This window comes from Pholis gunnellus (assembly GCF_910591455.1).
Source record: "Pholis gunnellus genome assembly, chromosome: 16".
Lineage (NCBI taxonomy): Eukaryota > Metazoa > Chordata > Actinopteri > Perciformes > Pholidae > Pholis > Pholis gunnellus.
Window position 1 is genome coordinate 6,693,972 of NC_136543.1, and position 19,927 is coordinate 6,713,898.

Genomic DNA, 19,927 nt, shown 5'->3' on the forward strand with positions numbered 1-19,927 from the left:
AGTATTTGAGTATATATGACATGTGGGATTGGCTCAAAATAAAACTACAATGCCCTGGTTCCTCATGATGAAAGAACATGTCACCCAGAACAACACTGAGGCTCATTTATGTGTTTATAAAGAGCGCTATGGTGCAGAGAAATCAGCTAAATCAGACTTTGGCTTCACAAGAAATACAATAATTCATTGTTGATTTTTGTCTTTTCTTGGGATTTGCTGACAATAGCAAAGTCATACAGTACAATATTGCCAACGTATTGTTTTAAGAAAAGTTCAACACAGTGAAAATAAAACAGAATAGAAACGCCATCTTAGCCGGAGTAAAGTCCAAACCTATGGATTGTTTCACAGTGAGACATCATGAATGTGAACCCATAATCTCACTCATTACACGTTGTGTTTCTTGAGAAGGGGGTGACACTGACCCACTCTTAGACCCCCTCCTGTTGCAATCCCCACGTTCCTTGTGCTTTTGGAGACAATCGCTCCTCCCTCCACTTCAGCCTCCTCCTCTTGCACCTCCTCTCCCTGCAGCCTCTCGACCCTCCACAGGTCGTGAGGGAAGGTGGTACATGCCAGCATGGAGGTCTCTGATGGGTACTCACACACCTGCTCCAGCTGGTCCTCGTCGAAACACACCTTTCCCTGTAAACATGAGTAAAAAGAGGATTATTTTACTTTTTTCATTTGTTTAAATCACTGCAGATCTTCTATTTTCTTGCCTTGTGTGAAGCAAACTTGGTTGCTTTACAAAACCGCTGGCTCAGCAGAGGATACTGTACAAGGAAAACCTCTGCCATCCACTCACGAGAGGTATAAATGCTTCTATTAATACCCTCACATGTACCATTTGGAAATAAAGTTCTACATCATTGCATGTTCAGTGTTTATATTCTGAGTAGAGGCAGCTCGGAGTGTCTCTACTGTCATCTGTTGATTGAAGGCAAAAGGGCATGAAGAACGTTTAAACAGCTAGGGGCAACTTGAGTTCAAGCAAGCCTTCTATTTATCAATGACTAAGGAAAGTGTAAGGAAAATATGGCCACCAAGTTAGCGAGCTGTTTCAAACATACATCCATTATACAATGAACGAGGAAGTAAAATAAATAACATGTCAGAATCAAAATGTCCCCTTTTGCCTCTGATAAGTGCAAATAGTAGTATATTTGCTGTAGCAACTGATTTCCCCTCTGACATGTGCCTGCACGGTCAAATGTAAACACAGCTTTGAGGCGCTGAAGAGACTCCGGGAGATGTTTGTACTCTGTCAGTTAAATGTTAACTGACAGCGTGAGGCTTAGCACGGCATAAATACTCCCTCTGTAGAGTATTTACTGTCTGAACACTTCGTGCACTAACTTATTTGTTGTTCAGGGACAGAAACTGAGTTTGTTTAGAGCTAGTGCTGCAAAGGAGAATGAGGCTCCGTCGTCTTTGCCTGGCCTGACGGATGTTTGCGTGGAGCTTGTTTACTCCAATGTCAGCGTGGTGTAAACAGACCCAACAGGATATCCACGGTGTGTCTTATAAGAACAGCAGAGATGTGCACCGTAGTAAACACACACAGAGGTGCAGCCATGATCTGGATGGAGCCTGAAACGACCAGACACCAAACTGCAGACATTATTCGTGTGTTACTGCTGCTTCACCTTGAAAGTAGCTGTCTGCAGATAATAGCACTGCATTAACGAGGCCCGGCGAATCATGCTAAGGCACAGGAGGCTAATCCTCCCTCCATGAACCCGATTAACGTAACTAACGCAGCAGGACAGCAGAGGCCCCGGTCGAGAGACAGAAACTGGAAGAGTAGGAGAACAAGAGGGAAGTTGTCATTAGCAGGAAGTTCATATCTGTATCAATATTTGACCAAACGTCTTCACAGGTTCAATACTGCTTGTTTAGTAACGCTGGATGATAAAGTGTCATATTCGGTTTAGAGCGATATTTATATAAGACTGACCCCCAATTTATGCTTTTATAGTTGAAGAAGACAATATTAAAATCCATTAAAATGCATGCAAGGTATTGCTTAGAACATAGTAAAACTAAAGTAATCTAACATAAATTAATAAATAAGATTGTGACCAACATATCAGACCCACTCTTAAAAATCAAGAAAAAAATGCCATATTTTTGGTTTCCAGAGTCTGAATCAAACCAACATAGGTTGCATTTGATGGAGAGATAGTCCAAGATAAAAGACATGCATATGAAGAGGAAAATAAAGGAAGAGGAAGACGAGAAGCAGGCAGGTTACCCCCCTCTGTGACACGATGGCGTGGGTTCAGATGGGGGGGAGGGAAGGAGGCCTGACGTCAAACAGTCTGAAGGGCATCAACGAGAGAGCGACAGGTGGTCAGAGAATCACTGTCGCAAAGTGGTCATTCGCTGCAGCTGAAGCGGACTTTGCTTATAAATAAATGATTTATTGTTTGTTTATTTCATTAGAGGTCACAGTAACAGGGAAATCTAAAGCTGGGGAAACATTACCAAACCCTAGTTTCTCTTTCATTCTTGTGTCGGCTAGTCAAGTCTTTGAAAACAGGTGGTTTAGTGTCTGAGTCGCATTTAGAGTTTTAAAAATGTACACTGCGTCGCTTCCTCGTGTCGATCTCCGTCCCTCGTTTAGAGGAAGTGAAATATATTGAAAGAGGAAGTCAGCGAAAACATGCAGTGTGACCGTGAGTTTCTGTTAGACGAAACAAGAAGCCTTAAATCGCCTCCAATTCTCTCAGTTTGACTGACAAACTAATTTTTTTAGACCACCATTAAGTTATTTCACATCTTTCTGGAACACTTCTTTCTCTTTCCATTTCACCCACATCAAACTAAGAGTTGGCGGCATGCTGACAGTAATACTCAGTCATGCATTGGGAGGGTCAGCGTGTTCAACAGTTTGCCAAGGATCCAGTCTAACAAACCAAATCCCCGCTAGGAAACAGCCAAGAAGGTACAAAGAGAGAATTGTCTGAGTGGAAGGGAGGGCTGACTCAACAAAAACAGCTGAACTGGTCCGAGGGAACAAGGAAGCAGTTGGCAACACAGGCAGACTCAGGGGAAATTACCAGCTGTTTAACTCTTATATGGAGAAAAAAATAGATATCATTTTTAATACAATTCTAAAATACATAAATACAGTCACGTTCATCACCACAAGCTGGTAAGAAAGGACAGACACAGATTATTCCTGCTTGGCTCCCTTTATTACATAAGAGCTCCTCTCCCACTCTCCATCAAACAGGGACTGGATTCATGAAATAATAAAACAGAAAGTCGTAATATGACCTTTAACTCCAGTGAGATTTGTTTGTTGTTGGAGTCGAGGCTGCTGAGACTGAACTACTGTAAATACCAGTGTGGTTCTTTGCATGCATCCACAGAATCAAGCATGGGATGTCAGGTAGACAGACAACACAAAAAAAGAAAGGGAGGAAGGAGTTGGCTTCTTGCCGTTGTGGTTTCCTACTCAACTGTTTTGTCTCCACTGAAACCTGCAACATTTCTGCAGATGCTTCAACAAACTAAGGGGTGCTATATCAAACCCTTTTCTAATACTTTGAACCATCATTTCAGCAAACAAAGCAACACGCAGCTCTCTTTCACTGTCTCTCTGTGGTTTTGTGTGCCAATATTAAAACAAAGATGTCCAAAAACATGTCCGTTTTTCTGCTGTCCACACGTTTGGCTCAAATATGTATTGTGAAATCATTATCATGTGGTAAAAGTGAAAAGTCTGCAAAGAATCTGACCTAAGAAGCAAATGGCAAAGCAGATCCCTCCAGGATTTTATAGCTAAGAATCAAGATGTCGTGCTTGATAAGGCTTTAACCGGCTTAGTCGGTGTCTGTGATCGTACTTCCCAATCAAAAGGGATGTTCTCCAAGAGAGAAAGGAGATTCTGCTTGACAACGAGGCGTTGCCCTCTGAACCACCTCTGATGAATTTCAAAAGCGACCATCCCTTTTGAAATTAGAAGTCTTCAAATTTGCCGTTTGTGCAACACGACATGTTAAAATTACTGAGAGATGCAGATAACTTCTTGTCTTGTCTTTGGTGCCCTTGCTTGTATGGTTAGTGGAAAATAAATCTTTTAGTTTACTTACATTTATCTGAGTGAAAGGCAAACAACAAAGTAAACACTCACCCTTTTTGGGGTCTCTCTGTTCTTGACCAGACAGGACTTGTCTAGATTCTGATATCCACCAATCACCTCAATCTCCTCCACTGTGGGGTACTTCTTCTTCACTGGCTCGGCCGCAGCGGAGGTCATCTGGGCCTGCTGCGATGAGGTCTTTGAGGGTTTCGACCCTACTGCCGTGGAGCCCGTTGTGGGTCCCGTCACTCCTCTGCCGGCAGGCTTTTTTGGGGCGATTGTGATGGTGACACCTCTCTTCACTTGGCCTCCAGAGGCACTCTTGATGGAGAAGAGCGTGGGCGATGGGGTTGGAGATGGAGAGACACTCGGAGACTGTGCAGGAGATGGGGAGCACGGGGAGGAGGCCGGGGTCGGGGCGTAATCCGAGGTTTTCAGAGTATTGTCCGGGGATTGGCTCCTGAGAAGTGAGGGGATGACTGTGGTAGTCTGGTTAGATTGTTTCAGCTGAGATGTTGGAGAGCGGACACGCCGAGGAGACACATTGGGATGCGATTCTGAAGTTTCGTGATCTTTCTCCGGGGTCTTTTTATCGTCCTTTACCTGGTTCTTCAACAGTCCTCTGGGGCTTGGATGCCCCTTTGTCTCTCTGTCCTTATGAAGGGTGTTTGGTGAAGCACAAGACTTCAGCGTTTCCTGTTCTTTCAGCTGAAACTGCTCTATCTGTCGTTGTATTGTCTGAACCCCGCAGATGTTCTCACCTGAGAATGTTTTGCTGTCCCCCTGCTGTGCGTTTGACATGAGGGGCTTCACTTTAACAAGGTGAACTGATGGGATGTCTACGGTCCTCTCCCTCAGGCACAAGCCCGACCTCGAGCCGACTGTCTCCAATTTGTAGATCCGGCTCATGGCTACGAGGGAGTTGGGATGAGGCGGTGAAGGGGAGAGAGATTGCACAGGGTCGAGAGGCGATGTGTATTCCTCTACCTCCTCCTCTGAGAGCTCCTTTTCCGCCTCTTCCTCGCTTTCTGCTTCTTTGTTCTCTTGTTGGCTCCTGAGGCCCCTCAGCTCTTCCTCCACATGTTTCACAGGGTCGTTGTCATCCTCAGATATCTGGAAGCTGTCACAGATAACTTCGGAGGCAGCAGTGGCGTACCCGCTTGTCACTTCTTCTCCTCTGATGGCTTGTGAGTGTGGGACAGAAACAGGAAGTTGGAGGCAGGTTTTGAACACGCCCACTTCCTGTGTGACGTCAAATGCAGTCGTGTATGTCTGCACCGCTGCGTCTTCCTGTCCCCTCTCTGCTTCGACCAGCTTCTTCCGCATCTGAGCTGCAGCTTCCCACTCTTTCTCTATTTCAGTTCCCCTCTCGTCACGCTTGTCCCCGGCTGTGTGAGTGTCGTTTATCTCTGCACCTTCACTCCCACCTCCACCTCCACCTTGTGCCTCTCTTTGTCTCCTCTTCTCCAGCTCTTTTTGCCTTATTTTCTCTCGCAGGGACTCGATGCGGCTCAGGGGTTTTCCGATTCTCCAGCTATCCCTCCTCTCAACCCCTTTGCCTCCATCCCAGTCCTTCTCCTCGCCACTTTGACCCACGGCCTTTTTTCTCTCTACCATTTCTTCGGCAACGTAAAACACACTTCTGGGGATTTGAATCTCCAGAGGAACTGGAGGGATCCCTATGGGTGCAATTCTTTTTGGAGATCTGGGGGTTGCATCATTAAGGAGTGTCTCTGATCCAATTTCCTGATCTGATCCTTTGGTCATTTCATATGCAGCCTTGTGAGCCCTTTCTCCTTTCTCACTGCTATGAATAGTTGTGTCTCCTATTTTCTCTATTTTACTTATAAGCTCCTCTGTGTGTTGGGACAAAACAGAGTGTGGTAGGTAAGGTCCTTGTGGCCCTGTACCACTCCACTCTGGCCCTCTGTGGAGGTCTCTAGCCCTATCGGTGACAGCACAGAGCAGACTGGAGCACTCTGTGAAGGCTGATTTGACGTGACTCTTCAGCAAAGTTTCAGGTGGGATTGTACTTTCGAATCCCTCTTCCCTCCAACAATCAGACACATTTTTATCCCAAACTTGCTCCTCCATCTGTCCCCCCATCTCCGATTGTCTTTCTACACTCATCTCCTTTTCTTGACTTGTTTCACCTGTTTGGCGCTTCACCTCTCTTTCAGCTCTTGCTCTCCCCTCCTGCCTGATCGTAAGTCTTCTCGCAAACGAGATTCCTTCAGTGTTTTTGACCGATGCCACTGTGAACCCCTCATCTCCATCTGCGTCGCTTTCCCTTTCCAAAGCCCTCGTATCAACAGGCTCCACTTTCTTAACTTCGCTCCTGTGTTGGATGGAGGGACACATTTCTGCTTCATTTCTCCTATGCCCCCCCTTTTCATCCTCATTTTTTGAATGTCCATCTTTCTGCATTCCAAAGCGGTCTTTATCTAAAAGCCATGTGCACCCCAGTTTGACCTTTGCTGCGGTTTCCTTCCCCAAGCCTGCGTCGTCGACCCACGGCGCTATGCTCTTGTCTGAATGTATCCTCCCACGGGTTTTCCTTGCATAATAACCCTCATTATCTAAACCATTCTCCTTAGCACAGAGGACACGATCAGAGAAGCTAAATGAGCGTTTCGGCACACCTTTCAGTACCATATTCCTCCCGTCTGCCTCAGATTCTTGGTCATCTTCATCTCCTAAGAGTTTTCTCCTCCCAGGTCGGAGGAAATTATCAGAGCTTTTGGATCGAGATGGAGGCTTTGGGTGCTGTCCGAATTTACTCAGCAGCTGGCTGACCCTACCTCCCCTTTCAACAAACACGTTATCATCCAAGCTGTCCTTCCTGTCGTCTTTAATAACCGTTGCCTGGCCCCATGCTCTCTCTTTCTCTTTTTCTCTCAGCCAGGACATGTCTGTTCTGAGCTCTCTGCTCAAACTCTCCATCCTTCCATCCATGCTGCACTTTATCTCTCCATCCTCTCTACCCGAACCTCTCCCTCCTCTTCCTACTTCTGGACTCCTCTCTTCAGGACTTGCCGACGGCTTTATGATCAGAACTTCAGAGGCTCGGATCTCGGTGATGCTCCCTCCTCCTGCAAGGATCTCCCTCAGGTCCATCTTCATCCCTCTCTTCAGCTGCTGGTCCTCCTCAGGCCACTCCCTATCTGCCTCCCTCCATCTAGCCTTTCTCTCATCGCTGCATTTCCTATCCTGCTCAATGATGATGATGTTGTCGGCTCGGATGGTCCGAAGACAAGGGACGAGGGGAGAAAAAGCACTACATGACAGGTCTGTTTCCTTTTCCTCCTCGTCTTTTCTTACTTTGAGTAATTCCCGCTCCCTGGCTGCATCTTTAACTGACTCTTTCCATTGGTTGTTATTCTCTCTTTCTCTTCCTTGACTCCTGTCCCTGCTCATCTCTTTTTCCCTTCCCTCACTCACATCTCTGAATCTCTCTATTTTCAGCTCGATTTCTCTTCCTCTTCCCAACTCCCCATCTTGACTCCTGGGGATCAATTTGTCTTTCTCCCTCTCCTTAACTTCTGGCTCGTTCCCTCCTTCTGCATCCCTGCCCTTCCTCCATGCACTCTGCGTTCGAATAAATGGATTTTCATGGAATGGAACTATAGTTTCTACAGACACCTGACTCGCTGGTTTGACTTCTCCATCCAGCCATAGCCCCGGATCTGGACTGAGTGACAATTCACTTTCCAAATTGACCGTCACAAAGCTGTCCGTGTCACTCAGACCATCAGAAGCAGATCTGACATCCACCTGCAGCAGACAGACGTCTCTCTCCTTATCCCTGTCACCTATACTGTCCTGCTTCGCCTTCCTCCGCTGGATGATCCCTCGCTTCCAGGCGGGCATGCTGGCAAATTTCTTCTCTTCCTCTTTCTCTCTCCTCTCTCTCTCCTCCTCCTCTCTCCTCTTTCTCTCCAGCAGGAGTTGCTTCCATTCCGGCAGAGAGGAGACAGACATAACAGAAAAGGTTTCGAACAAGATGGTTGCTGCTCTTCTTTAGAGCCTCTGGGAATTGTCTGCAAATAAGGAAACAATTCATTAAAATCAATTCTCTCCACAACCATGTTAAATAGCTGTGAACATCACCGAGATATTTAACTTTTAGGACAGTATAAACTATAAAACTCCAAATTACACAATTTAAATATCAATTGACATGTGTTTACAATGTTTAATAGCACATAGAAAGATGCAAATTAATGCAGAATTACACGGTGGAACATTTCCAGCCTGTTCAACTGAGACTAACTTTCATCTTTTTCTCAAAAATAGTATCATAAACTTTATCACGCTTGCAGCGAATAATGCACATGTAACAGAAAATCACTCCCTGCTTCAGTCTAATATTTATGATGAAAGTGTTCAATCAAACTCACCAAAAACGAACCAAAGATATTAGTAGGCCTATATCCGCTGAGACTTTAACGTTGTCATCTCCACTTGGCTGTGCGTAATGCGCTCCACTCCTCGACGGAAAATATCCTTCGCCAATAACTAACAGATTAATCTGTGCTGTCACAACGGCTGTTTTTAAAAAGACGTCAAATCACCCCACAACTTGACTGTACACCAGAGCACGAACATACCTCCGTCGTCGTTATAGTAGTAAATGTTTCCAGGCTTGGAGCGGCTGCACTGTAATCCGATAATTACATTAAATTCCGTCAGGAGAGTTTAGCGGCACACACCATATTGTCGGACCTAAGAAGAGGCGTTTAAAGAACACAGCCGTCTGTCCGGGCAACAACTCCCCCCACCCCCACCCCCCTCATCTCATCCCTCCTTCCCCCCACCCCCCTCATCTCATCCCTCCTTCCCGCAGGACTAATTGGAAAAAAGATGGAGGTGGAGGGGTGTGTGTATCGGGGCTGTGGTGTCGGCAGGGCAGAGCTCATAGCTCCAGGAGTATACCTCCGGTGTGATCAACCTCATTTCATCATGGCATGTTTTTCTTTTTTTAACTACTTTAATATTTGTAATAATAAGAAATGAATAGAGATAACAAATAGACATCCTACACACCTACTGCATGCAGTTTATTACATTTATTCATTCCACATGAAAATACCTAAAGTTATTATTGTCATTACAGTGAGGCCATAATGCAGACATCTAATACCAGCATCAAATACATGTTAAATCAAAGATTACAGTACTTTTGAAGTTCGAGAATGAATGACATATTAAGAAAAGGCAACTTTATTCACTTTGTTCATGACATCACTGTCCCCAACACAAGATAAAGCAACTGAGGAAATATACAATTCATGATCTGAGAAATGCCATTGTTCTTCATGATAGCTGAAAAGTGTGAAAAACAAAGCTGCATTTTTGTGCTTTTTGACAGTGTGAAATAAAGTGTGACATTCTTACTCAAGGACAATTTAACTAAATATTAGTGGGCATAGAAATACAGTGTACTTGCATTTGGTAAATGCCTATAAAAATGTCTATATGATGAACAAAATAAAGAATATCATCAATTACAGACACAAAATAAAACTTTACAATAAAACCTTATATATTCTGATTACATTTAAGAATCTTTGTTCCTAAATGTAATCAGTGAAAAGAAAACTTTAAAAACCCAGTGTCAAGTTGAGTTAGGTCATTTGCCTTTAGCAGAAATGGCCAGAGCATCTTATTCAGCACAGCAGACGGCCAGGTTTATTGAGAAGTCATGTTTTGTAACATTTCTGTTGAATATTAAGACAGCAGTTAGCTTGAAGCTTCACATCGAAGCAGTAAGAAGACCTCCACTTCACTCCTCCTTGTGGTCGCTGGTGTCACCGCTGGCCCGCTGCGGCTCGGCAAAGAGCTGCAGCTTGTAGTTAAGCTGGATGCAGAGGTAGTCTAAATCCTGTTTGTCCAGAGAGTGTGCCAGGGCCAGGTAGGTCGACAGAGTCCCCGCCAGCAGGAGCCTGTCCAGGGACAAGGCCGGCAGGAGCCACAGCACGACGCCAAGCTCAAGGCACACCGGGTGGCGGAGGTGAGACAGGAGGCGCTGGGCGCGAGGTGACTTGAGAGGCAGAGGGTCCCCTAAACCGAGACAATGGTAGTACACCTGAGAGAGAGGAGGGCAGGGGGAGGATGAGAGAGACAAATTAGGTTAAGCAGGCAGAACCAATAGCAAGTCAAACTATTTATGGAACATTTATGGAACAGTTTATGGAACAGTTTTTCACACTGTCACAGGTAACACACTCCCTGCTACACTGACAGACTTATCACAATTCAAGAAAATGTATTTTGATACGTTTCACATTGCACATTTCCTTGTGTAAATTGAAGAATTACATGTAACAGACCTCAACTTTTCTGATACATACTGTATGCACCTTAGTTATGGCAAATCAATAGGAAACTTAATCATGTAGTAGGTAACAAGATGTACTACTTAATACAGCTATGATGATGAAAGTATAACTCTGATGAAAGAAAGAATGAATGAAAATTTAACCTGATTTTGAGAAGCATCTCCCAAAAATAATGTTGCATCACACCATTGATCAAATTTGGTGCGAGGGGATAAAAGAGCTGCTGATTATACTGCTGATCAGCTTACTAAGTACCTTACTAAGAAGATAATAAAAGGTGAACTTATTGAATTTCTGTTCTGCAAAATGTCATTTCCACCCGATGTTTAACAGTTAAAGTATTGGGGAACCTGGCGGCCTCGAGATTAAGATGCATAGTATACTGCAATCACAACATCCAGTGTTGAATCCACCACCAAGTATGTCATTCCCCTTCTCTCTTTGTTTCCTTTCAACCGTTTTCTGTCATATGAAGGCAGAAATAACCCCACATATTTATGAACATGTAATACTGATAAGCTACCTGCTTGATGCCCAACAGTTCAGGGTAATCAAAGAGCATGAGGATGCTGCAGATGATTGCCCAGCAGAGGAAGTGCAGACTGAAGCAGAGCAGAGGGAACCAGATACTCCAGGGTGGATGTCGCACCGACCACAGGCAGGGGGCGCCAGTCACGGGCTGCCAGTAGCGCATGATGATCTTAACACAGGAGGAAAGAGGATGAGGATGCAGAGTGGTGAAGAAAAGCGACATGTAAAACACGTTCAACTTTAACTCTGTCTGTGTTGCAGTACCTGGAGTGCCAGTGCTGTGGTGAAGCAGTAAGCCGTCCTGTTCAGGGGCCCCAGCACTGATTGGAGGGCCTGTTTGACGGGTGACCAGGCGAGCAGACTGTGCTGCACGATGAAGAGAGCCAGCAGCCCCAGATCCACAAAAAGAGACCCGAGGACAGAGCTGTCCTGCAGGGCCACCGACCACGGTATAGAGTCTTAGGTGTGGGCAAATGGTGTGAAGAGAAAGGTCACTTCAAATTCTGATCAACTGGAATATTGTCATTAATTATGTTTATATTGAGCATTAAAATATAGTCATAAAATAATTTGTCAATATGTGTACAACCTCACAAAATACATTTGAATACAGCTGTAGCTTATTCAGACTACCAATTATTAGATTGAACGAGCTGTACAGTCCAGACAAGATTAAGGGTTAGTTTTTTTGTGTATATTATAAACCTATAGAGCACACAGGTTTTGATCGATCTAGTGTTCTGACAGTTGGCGCTGCCCACTTATCAGACTAGTCGAATTAACTAACGTAAGCCTCTCCCTCGTAATGACCTAACATCAACCTTGCAAAAGCATGGTTTAGTAGCTTCTCAGGTCAGATATGAGTGAGAAGCAGAAATACAAACCCTATAAATAAGATTCAAAGCAGTGTAACTCATTCTGTCAAGCATGCAGAATTTGGCACACTGCAGTGACGACGGCTTTTGATCTCGATTTCGACCAACGTAGTTTTCGAAAACTATTCACCATTTTTAAAACAGTTACAACAGACTTAAAATGTATATTATGTTGAGAATATACACATTTACGTAAAACATGTTCTGATACGATATCCACCATTAAAAACAACAACCGAGTTGACGGGCTTGAAAAAATAAATCCGGTCAGAAGAAAAGATATCGCCCAACGTGGGGCTCGAACCCACGACCCTGAGATTAAGAGTCTCATGCTCTACCGACTGAGCTAGCCGGGCACTGACACCTAGTGGTCAGAACGTGAAATATAAACCAACCCATACTAATTATGATTTAATTTCATTCATATTATACATAAAGTACCGCTATGCTGTTGCTATTGTCACACCGCAATTACCGTTAAGTAACGTTAAGATTAAGATTAAGACTTAAGCCCTGACACTAAGAGCCTTCTCATGTTAGCAGGTTTTACAAATAACTCCAACTCCTCCACTAAAATTAGCTCGCGTTAACTTCGCATGGTCGGCTGCAGCAGCAGCGTAAAGTACGGAAGCTTACCTTGACAGAGCGTCGTGTCCCCAGTGATGTTGTGATAAATGGCTCGAAATGATATGAACCGAATAAAGTCTGCACCGGATATGAAAACAAACGCAAAGTTTAGGAGAGATACGGTGCAGATAGCACAACCACGTAGCCCGACTGACGCCATTTCAATCAGCGTCTATCTTCATTTATGAGAAACAGAAGATTCTTCCGGGAGTTTATGGTAATACCGAATATTGACACACGGTGTCGCCTCTGAACCAGTAGGGAAAAGTGCATACAGTAAGTGTATTTTCTGTCAGAGTAGGGTATAAAACAAAGCATTGTAGAAATACAAACAAAATGCTAAAGCATAAAACATCAAGACATAAAATAAAATGTTCAGTCTCAAGCTGAGAGAATACAGGAGGCTCACAGCTTCACATGTTGTCCTTACAGCAGTGGCGGCTGGTGGAACATGTTCTAGGGCCATCCAATCAATTTCAGCAAACTTACCAGTATGATTTAATGCAAAAAAAATTAAGGTATCAAACACGCCTTACTACTTTGCAGTTAAATATTTTACATTTTTTCCAACACTAAAAAAAGCAGTAGGCTAAATAACACTTTGATAAACACGTCACATGCTGGATCTGTCCCGCATGGACAAGTCATTAGCATGACTGCATCCAGCTAGCCAAACCTGTCTGGTGTACAGATAATAGAGAAGCTTCGTATGTACTGCATCTCTTTCCTGCTAGTCTTCTGTCTGATTGTGAGGTCAGGCTGATCTGGAATCAGCTCTTTGACTGCAGAATCTCCGCCAAAGTTCTCCTCTCAAACGGGTCTTGGAGGAGTAGAACTCGCGCTCGCCTGTAGAGACTTCTCCTGACGAAAACTCGCAGCTTTGGGCCAAACAACTTTGGCCCCACTCTGAATCTATTTGAGGACGCTGATTGGCTAAATTGTATGTCACTCATTTATATTTTTAATCAGCAATTGGCTAAACTGCTTCATAGACCCGCCTCTTTTGGGCCAAATTCGTTTGACCCCTTCATGTTACGCGTGAGTCGAACTAATTATTGGTTGTGAAAGCCAATCACCGTTCAGTCTGCAACCACAAATCAACCAGGAAGTGTCCGCTGTGGCCAATCGGCGCTCGTATCGCAACCAAGAATCAACCAAGAATTGACCAATCGGCGTCTTCGAGCTCACGAACACTCACGATAAATGACGAGAACGGCCGAAGACGATTATTTTCGTCTCTCCGACATTTGGAAAGCTCTTACGGGGGATGAAGAGAACGTCCGTCGGATTCTTTTCGTCTTATCAACATTTCGAAAGTTAATCCTTTATAGCTACTGTCAATACAAATGAATTGAGATATATTGATATTTGAATGAAGTTACATGTCATGTTACTTTATACTTCTAGTCCACTACACCTCAAAGGCAAATATTGTAGCCTACTTTTTACTCCACTACATTTTTTGATATCTTTAGTTACTTTGAAGATTCAGATTAATAAAATAAAATATAATCAACTTTCCACCAATGCTTTAACATATATATAGGCCTACTATGGTTATTTTAGTTTCTGACGTACATATTTCTAGATGATCACAACGAGTCAAAACAGGAACGAGCAGGATTCGATACCACGCAATTAGGGCGCATTTCAGGTTATTCGTGGTCTGTTACATAGTCCAGTGGGCTGTCGGCCCCTTCATGTTACGCGTGAGTCGAACTAATTATTGGTTGTGAAAGCCAATCACCGTTCAGTCTGTAACCACAAATCAACCAGGAAGTGTCCGCTGTGGCCAATCGGCGCTCGTATCGCAACCAAGAATCAACCAAGAATTGACCAATCGGCGTCTTCGAGCTCACGAACACTCACGATAACTGACGAGAACGGCCGAAGACGATTATTTTCGTCTCTCCGACATTTGGAAAGCTCTTACGGAGGATGAAGAGAACGTCCGTCGGATTCTTTTCGTCTTATCAACATTTCGAAAGTCAATCCTTTATAGCTACTGTCAATACAAATGAATTGAGATATATTGATATTTGAATGAAGTTACATGTCATGTTACTTTATACTTCTAGTCCACTACACCTCAAAGGCAAATATTGTACTTTTTACTCCACTACATTTTTTGATATCTTTAGTTACTTTGAAGATTCAGATTAATAAAATAAAACATAATCAACTTTCCACCAATGCTTTAACATATATATAGGCCTACTATGGTTATTTCAGTTTCTATATTTCTAGATGATCACAACGAGTCAAAATAGGCACGAGCAGGATTCGATACCAAGCAATTAGGGCGCATTTCAGGTTATTCGTGGTCTGTTACATAGTCCAGTGGGTTATGTCATCCACAAGCTGCGCATTCTGAGACGTGCAGTCAGGCGGAGAGGACGAGCAGACGAGCAGACAGGCGGAGAGGACGAGAAGGAAAAGCATATATTTTGCGCAGATATCATATTTTACACATATTACTACATTCCATAGTTCAAAAACACAAATATTGACAATTTGTATAATTTATTAAAAAATTGTGTGTGGCTCAAGGTGGGGCCAGGCCCCATGGCCCTCTATTGGCCAGCCGCCACTGCCTTACAGTATTCAAGTATTCAGGATTCCTTTGGGGTTTCCTAATTATTTGGCTGGCCATGTAAACTACTCTGGCCTGCTCATTTTACACAGACCACAAAACTAATAACAGAAGAAGAAGAAACAGAGAGCACAAAACAATACTCAAGACTTGGGATCATTATTGAGTGACTTTATTGAAGAACATTGTTCAAAATGCTACAGATTCATTAACTTAAACTTCTGTTCTTTTTAATGTTTTACATTTGCAAAACAAAACCAGCAGGAAAAAAAAAACACAGATATCAAATTGCTTCTGTCTTCAAATGAGGTCAACCTCACCACTGTAGCACTCTACATGGTAATTTCTGTCAAATGATACCACACGAATAGACTCTGTAGACCCCTGAAAAAAAAATCAACAAATGAAGGGAAAGTTTTATGATCATTTCTCAGAAACTAAAGTAAAAATGAATGCTATTTGCTATTAATTGAACAAACTATTCAGCTAACCTCAGTTGGCAGTATCGGCCCTCTGCACGCAGCACACAGAGGGGCTCGTACCCTGAAACCAGCAAAAGGTCACAGAAACTCAGATGTGATGTCGCTGTGGGTGTGACCCGTCTCATGTGTGGCCTGTCGGGCAGGGTTTGGTTTCTTCTTTTGTCTGGAGTGTGAATTCAAAAGGCCTGGCCCACTGTTGTTGTACTTGTTCAGGGCCTGCATAAGAAACTCACCTGTGGTAGTCGCTGACACAGTAGACCCTGCTGTCTGCGTCTGCAGTGAAGGGCTGACCCTCCAGGCTCCGTCTGCAGACCACACAGCGGAAGCAGGACGGGTGGTAGGACTTCCCACGAGCCTGCAAAACCTGACGATGCAAAACCAGCTCTTCCTTACACAATGTGAGAGCCAGCGGTGCAAAGTAACTCAGTACATTTACTCCAGCACCTGAGTACCATTTTGAGGTACCATGTGCTTTATTGTTGTATTTCCATTTTTTGCTACTTCAAGCTTTAAATCCACTACACCTCAGAGGGAAGAATACTCTGCTACGTTTAGTTTATGCCTTTAGTTACGCTGCAGATTTAGATTATGAAAACTAAATATAAATTTACAAATAAATTATGATGTATTCAATCGGATAAAGAGAATATTTTATTTAAAATGCACAATCTACCTGGCAGTGGAAAAAAAAGCACTACCTTTACCAGGTGCAACATTAAAGTAATACATTATGCATTATAATACATTATTCTAAAATGTGCCATTCTGCATACTACTTTTACTTTTGGCACTTAAGTATATTTTGATCCCAATACTTTCGTACTTTTACTTAAGTTGCATTTTAAATGCAGGACTTTTGGGAGTATTTTCTAAACTGGTATTTCTACTTTTACTTAAGTAAAAGATGTGAATAATACTTCCACCACTGGAGAGAGCATGCATCACATAATACGTATACTCATCATATGCGCACGCAGTAAACTAATACATACTCACCATGTCCATGATTAAACACCCACAGCTGTTACACACTTCTTGGGATGGATGAGCTCCTGAGTACTGCAGTGGATAAAAAACATGTCTGGTCGATTGCTGTAAATCTTCAAACTGAATAGAAATCACATGTTTGTGTGATATTTGACTCTGTATGAAGCCATGCTGAAGCATTCTATTCTCACCAAGAAATCATCCTCACAGTAGATTCTTCCTGACATTGTATAAAATGGCTTCCCACTGAGCTTTTCACCTACACATGAGGACAAAAGACAAGAAGCAAGGTAAATATAAATCCTTGACGTGACATTTGATAACACACTGGTGTTCTATTTTGTTTTCATAAAGACGGAAATTCAACTTAAAATGTGCTTTTCGGCCTTCACATTTAGTTTTTAAGAATAAACCACACACAGCAATGCATTCATTTCTATATCTGCTTAATGAGGCGTGAATATTTATTATTATACAGTCTCAGAACATCCGCCCTCACGTCAGGAGGACTCACTGCAAACGCTGCAGGTGAAACACGTGTTGTGGAATAAACATCCCATCGCCCGGCAGGCTCTCCCTTCACCGTACACCGCTTTACTGCAGCTTGTGCAGCTTCCTGAATACACAACAAGGATAGACAACTGGTTACTGTGAACCCTGATCCTTTCTTCATTGACTGAAAACAAACTGTGCAGACTGACTACACACACAACTATGTTAGAGAGGAAAATATTCAGTGTATTCTTTCCTTACCAAAGTAAAGACTGGAGCTATGTCTTGGGTCCATCTCCTGCTGGATTCGCTCCAGTTGTCTCTGCCCGCTGGAGCCAACAGCACGACTGACCGAGGGGTCTAATTTTATGTGCGGTGCAGACAGCTGTAAGGGGAGCTGCTTTCTGGGTTCATGGGTGTTGCGTTGGTGCTTCTGGTCTCTCCTCAGACCCCCTGACTCCTCCAAGGCTGCTGTCTGAGTGGGTGGCAACAGACGAGGCCAACTGGTATCTTTTAGCACAAGTTAGAAACACCGCAAGGGATCAATACTCCTGTGAATACTATATCGTTGGATTATACTAATTGATGCATCAACATGTGCATAAATTGCTGGTAAATCTGGAGCTGATTTTAATTACTTTAAAAACTGCGGAGTAATTTTGCCTCCGATATGAATATATAATATTACATCATAATCTATTCATTGATCATATTTTTGATTTATTCATCTGAATCTGGAAAGTAACCTGTAGCTTAAGTAATCAAATAGATGTACAGTATTTCTCTCTCTGAGCTGAAGTACAAAGTATCATAAAATGTAAAGTAATGTATTTGTACTTGGGTACATGGACTTAGTTACTTTCCACCAATGGGAAGAAGTATTCAGATCAGCTAAATGACCAAAACAGAACTGTGAAAGTGCTGCATTCAAAATATTGCGTACTTAAGTAATTTAAGTAGTTTTTCAGAAAAATGTACCTAAGCATCAAAAGTCAAAGTCAAACAATTATTCATGTGGGTTCAATATTATCTTAAATTACATTATTTCATTGTTATTATTGATGCATTAAAATAAAAGCAGCTTCGTACTGTTGTAGCTGGTCGAGGTGGAGCTCATGTGAATCACTTCATATGGGCCGTTTAGTTTAGTGGGGTTGGTCCAAACGGGTCACACGGTCGTGAGATGATTATTAGATATCTGTCTTCTGAAACTATCTTTAAAAAGCCTACATTTATCTTCTTAAATGGACTAAGAGACATGAACATATGAAACATTAAAAACAAACATGCCTGCTTTTCAAACAAAAGTGTCCAAAATCCACTGAGGTTTTCCTTTAAAAAATAAAGATCACTACTGTTTGCTTTACTGCAATCAACAATCTGTCCGTGCATGAACAAAATATTGAACAGGAGCCCTGAAACCTCGTCAACCTTTAATCATAAAAGCTCACATAGATGAGAGCTTGATGCAGCTCATATATATCCTGCTGCCCTCATGTGGACTCTTCAGGCACCTTCATGTTATAACCGTTGACCCGGAAACAACAGTTGAAAACAAATGCTGTTATTTGTGCCAAGTGAGCAGAACGGATTGTAACTGAACAATGTGGTCGTCTGTATTTAGTTTATATCCTTCTTTGAATGACTCTTTACATGTACACAAGTTCTTTTTTTCCCCATGGTTCCTCCTCTCATGTATGTCTCATCATTTTATTTAATACTGACCATATCTGTTCTATAAATAAATGAGAGGAAAGAGAGGAAGAGACCATAAAGAAGACAGCAAATATGCTTAAAATTAAAATAATTTACTGCTCAACAAGCATTTCACAATCATGTAACTTATCCGTCTACACAATGAACAAGTAACACAGTTTGACACTTTACATAATGTCTCCAGATTTGCATACAGTGCATCACGGTGCTTATCCGTCAAACTCCCCTCGGGAAACTTTAGTCAAGAAATTCTCGGCAGCACATGTTTGGCTGTGGATCTACAGTAACATGGGAGGGGAAGTGTGGGACAGCTGCTGCTTCTTCACTGAGCTCTCTTGTTGAGACACACTGGAGCTGTGTGAATTCACCACAACGCCCACTCTGGTGCTGTCAGACTGGTTCAACACAAAAAAACCTCAGTGAGATCACTTGTGTTTGGTTGTAAAGGTGTGTGTGTGTGTGTGTGTATGTGTGTGTGTTTTGGGAGGGGATCAGAGTGTCTTCACAAAGACAGAAAGATCAGGACAAGTGAGAACTTATATTTATGTATTTAATTGTTTTTAAAGCTATTTTTACTCCTTCTGTATTGTTGAGTGTTGGGATATAAGTTTAGGGTTTAAAGGAGAAACTGATAAAGGTGACATTAGGCCACATGGGTTAAAACTGAGGCAGAGGGTTAATATGAGGAATTTTGCATTCAAATTGGGGTGAATTATTTCAGCCTAGCTTCCAAATATGTAACTCAAATGAGTGGTCCTGCCCTCAGGTATGTTTCTGTGCAAGAATGTCTGAGTCACTAGGCATGTGGAGGCAGGAGAAGAACCTCTGCAACATGGGAGTGCTAACCACACTATCTATCTACTATCAGACATCAACAGTCAATCACATTTTCATCATCATTTCACGGTGGGAAATTTTTTTTTGCAGCTGAACAGATACAACCTGATTTTAAATGTAAAATACATTCTCATTTAAACTGTCACCAGAAATATGACACAATAGGGAATGAATGTATCCCTATAATATCACACTCTTAGCATTTTATTAGTTTGTTGGTGCATAATACTATCGATGCTGGGTACTTCTGAGCTCCGCCTCCACAGCCCTTCCTCTGCTTCATTTTGGGGGACACGCCGCACGATGCCAACAATCCTTGGCATGTTTGGCTGCGTATAAATAGGGCACCCATT

At 42.8% G+C, this 19,927-nt stretch overlaps 2 protein-coding genes across 2 annotated transcripts; both read right to left on the reverse strand.

Annotated features, from left to right (window-relative positions):
* Positions 1-9,136: 9,136 nt before the first annotated feature.
* On the reverse strand, positions 9,137-12,632 carry nrm (nurim). Its single transcript, XM_079176675.1, has 4 exons — positions 12,477-12,632; positions 11,230-11,423; positions 10,958-11,134; positions 9,137-10,181 (listed from the first exon to the last, which is right to left on the reverse strand). The coding sequence occupies exons 1-4, from the start codon at positions 12,625-12,627 to the stop codon at positions 9,879-9,881; spliced, it is 825 nt and encodes a 274-aa protein (XP_079032801.1). The 5' UTR covers positions 12,628-12,632; the 3' UTR covers positions 9,137-9,878.
* Positions 12,633-15,318: 2,686 nt separating this feature from the next.
* limd1b (LIM domains containing 1b) lies at positions 15,319-19,857 on the reverse strand (the record flags this gene model as incomplete). The annotated part of the gene is made up of 9 exons (XM_079176240.1): positions 15,319-15,444; positions 15,552-15,603; positions 15,776-15,906; positions 16,539-16,601; positions 16,721-16,788; positions 17,044-17,145; positions 17,283-17,524; positions 19,020-19,132; positions 19,804-19,857. 9 exons carry the CDS (start codon positions 19,855-19,857, stop codon positions 15,361-15,363), a joined length of 909 nt encoding a protein of 302 aa, XP_079032366.1. The 3' UTR covers positions 15,319-15,360.
* Positions 19,858-19,927: the final 70 nt, after the last annotated feature.

What these genes read in the sequence shown, in the direction of transcription:
- nrm (XM_079176675.1), bottom strand. Translation starts at nt 12,627, where the DNA reads ATGGCGTCAGTCGGGCTACGTGGTTGTGCTATCTGCACCGTATCTCTC. An exon ending in GGACACGACGCTCTGTCAAG is followed by an intron (nt 11,424 to 12,476) that starts GTAAGCTTCCGT and finishes CCCACACCTAAG; the next exon opens with ACTCTATACCGTGGTCGGTG. An exon ending in AACTGTTGGGCATCAAGCAG is followed by an intron (nt 10,182 to 10,957) that starts GTAGCTTATCAG and finishes CCTCTCTCTCAG; the next exon opens with GTGTACTACCATTGTCTCGG.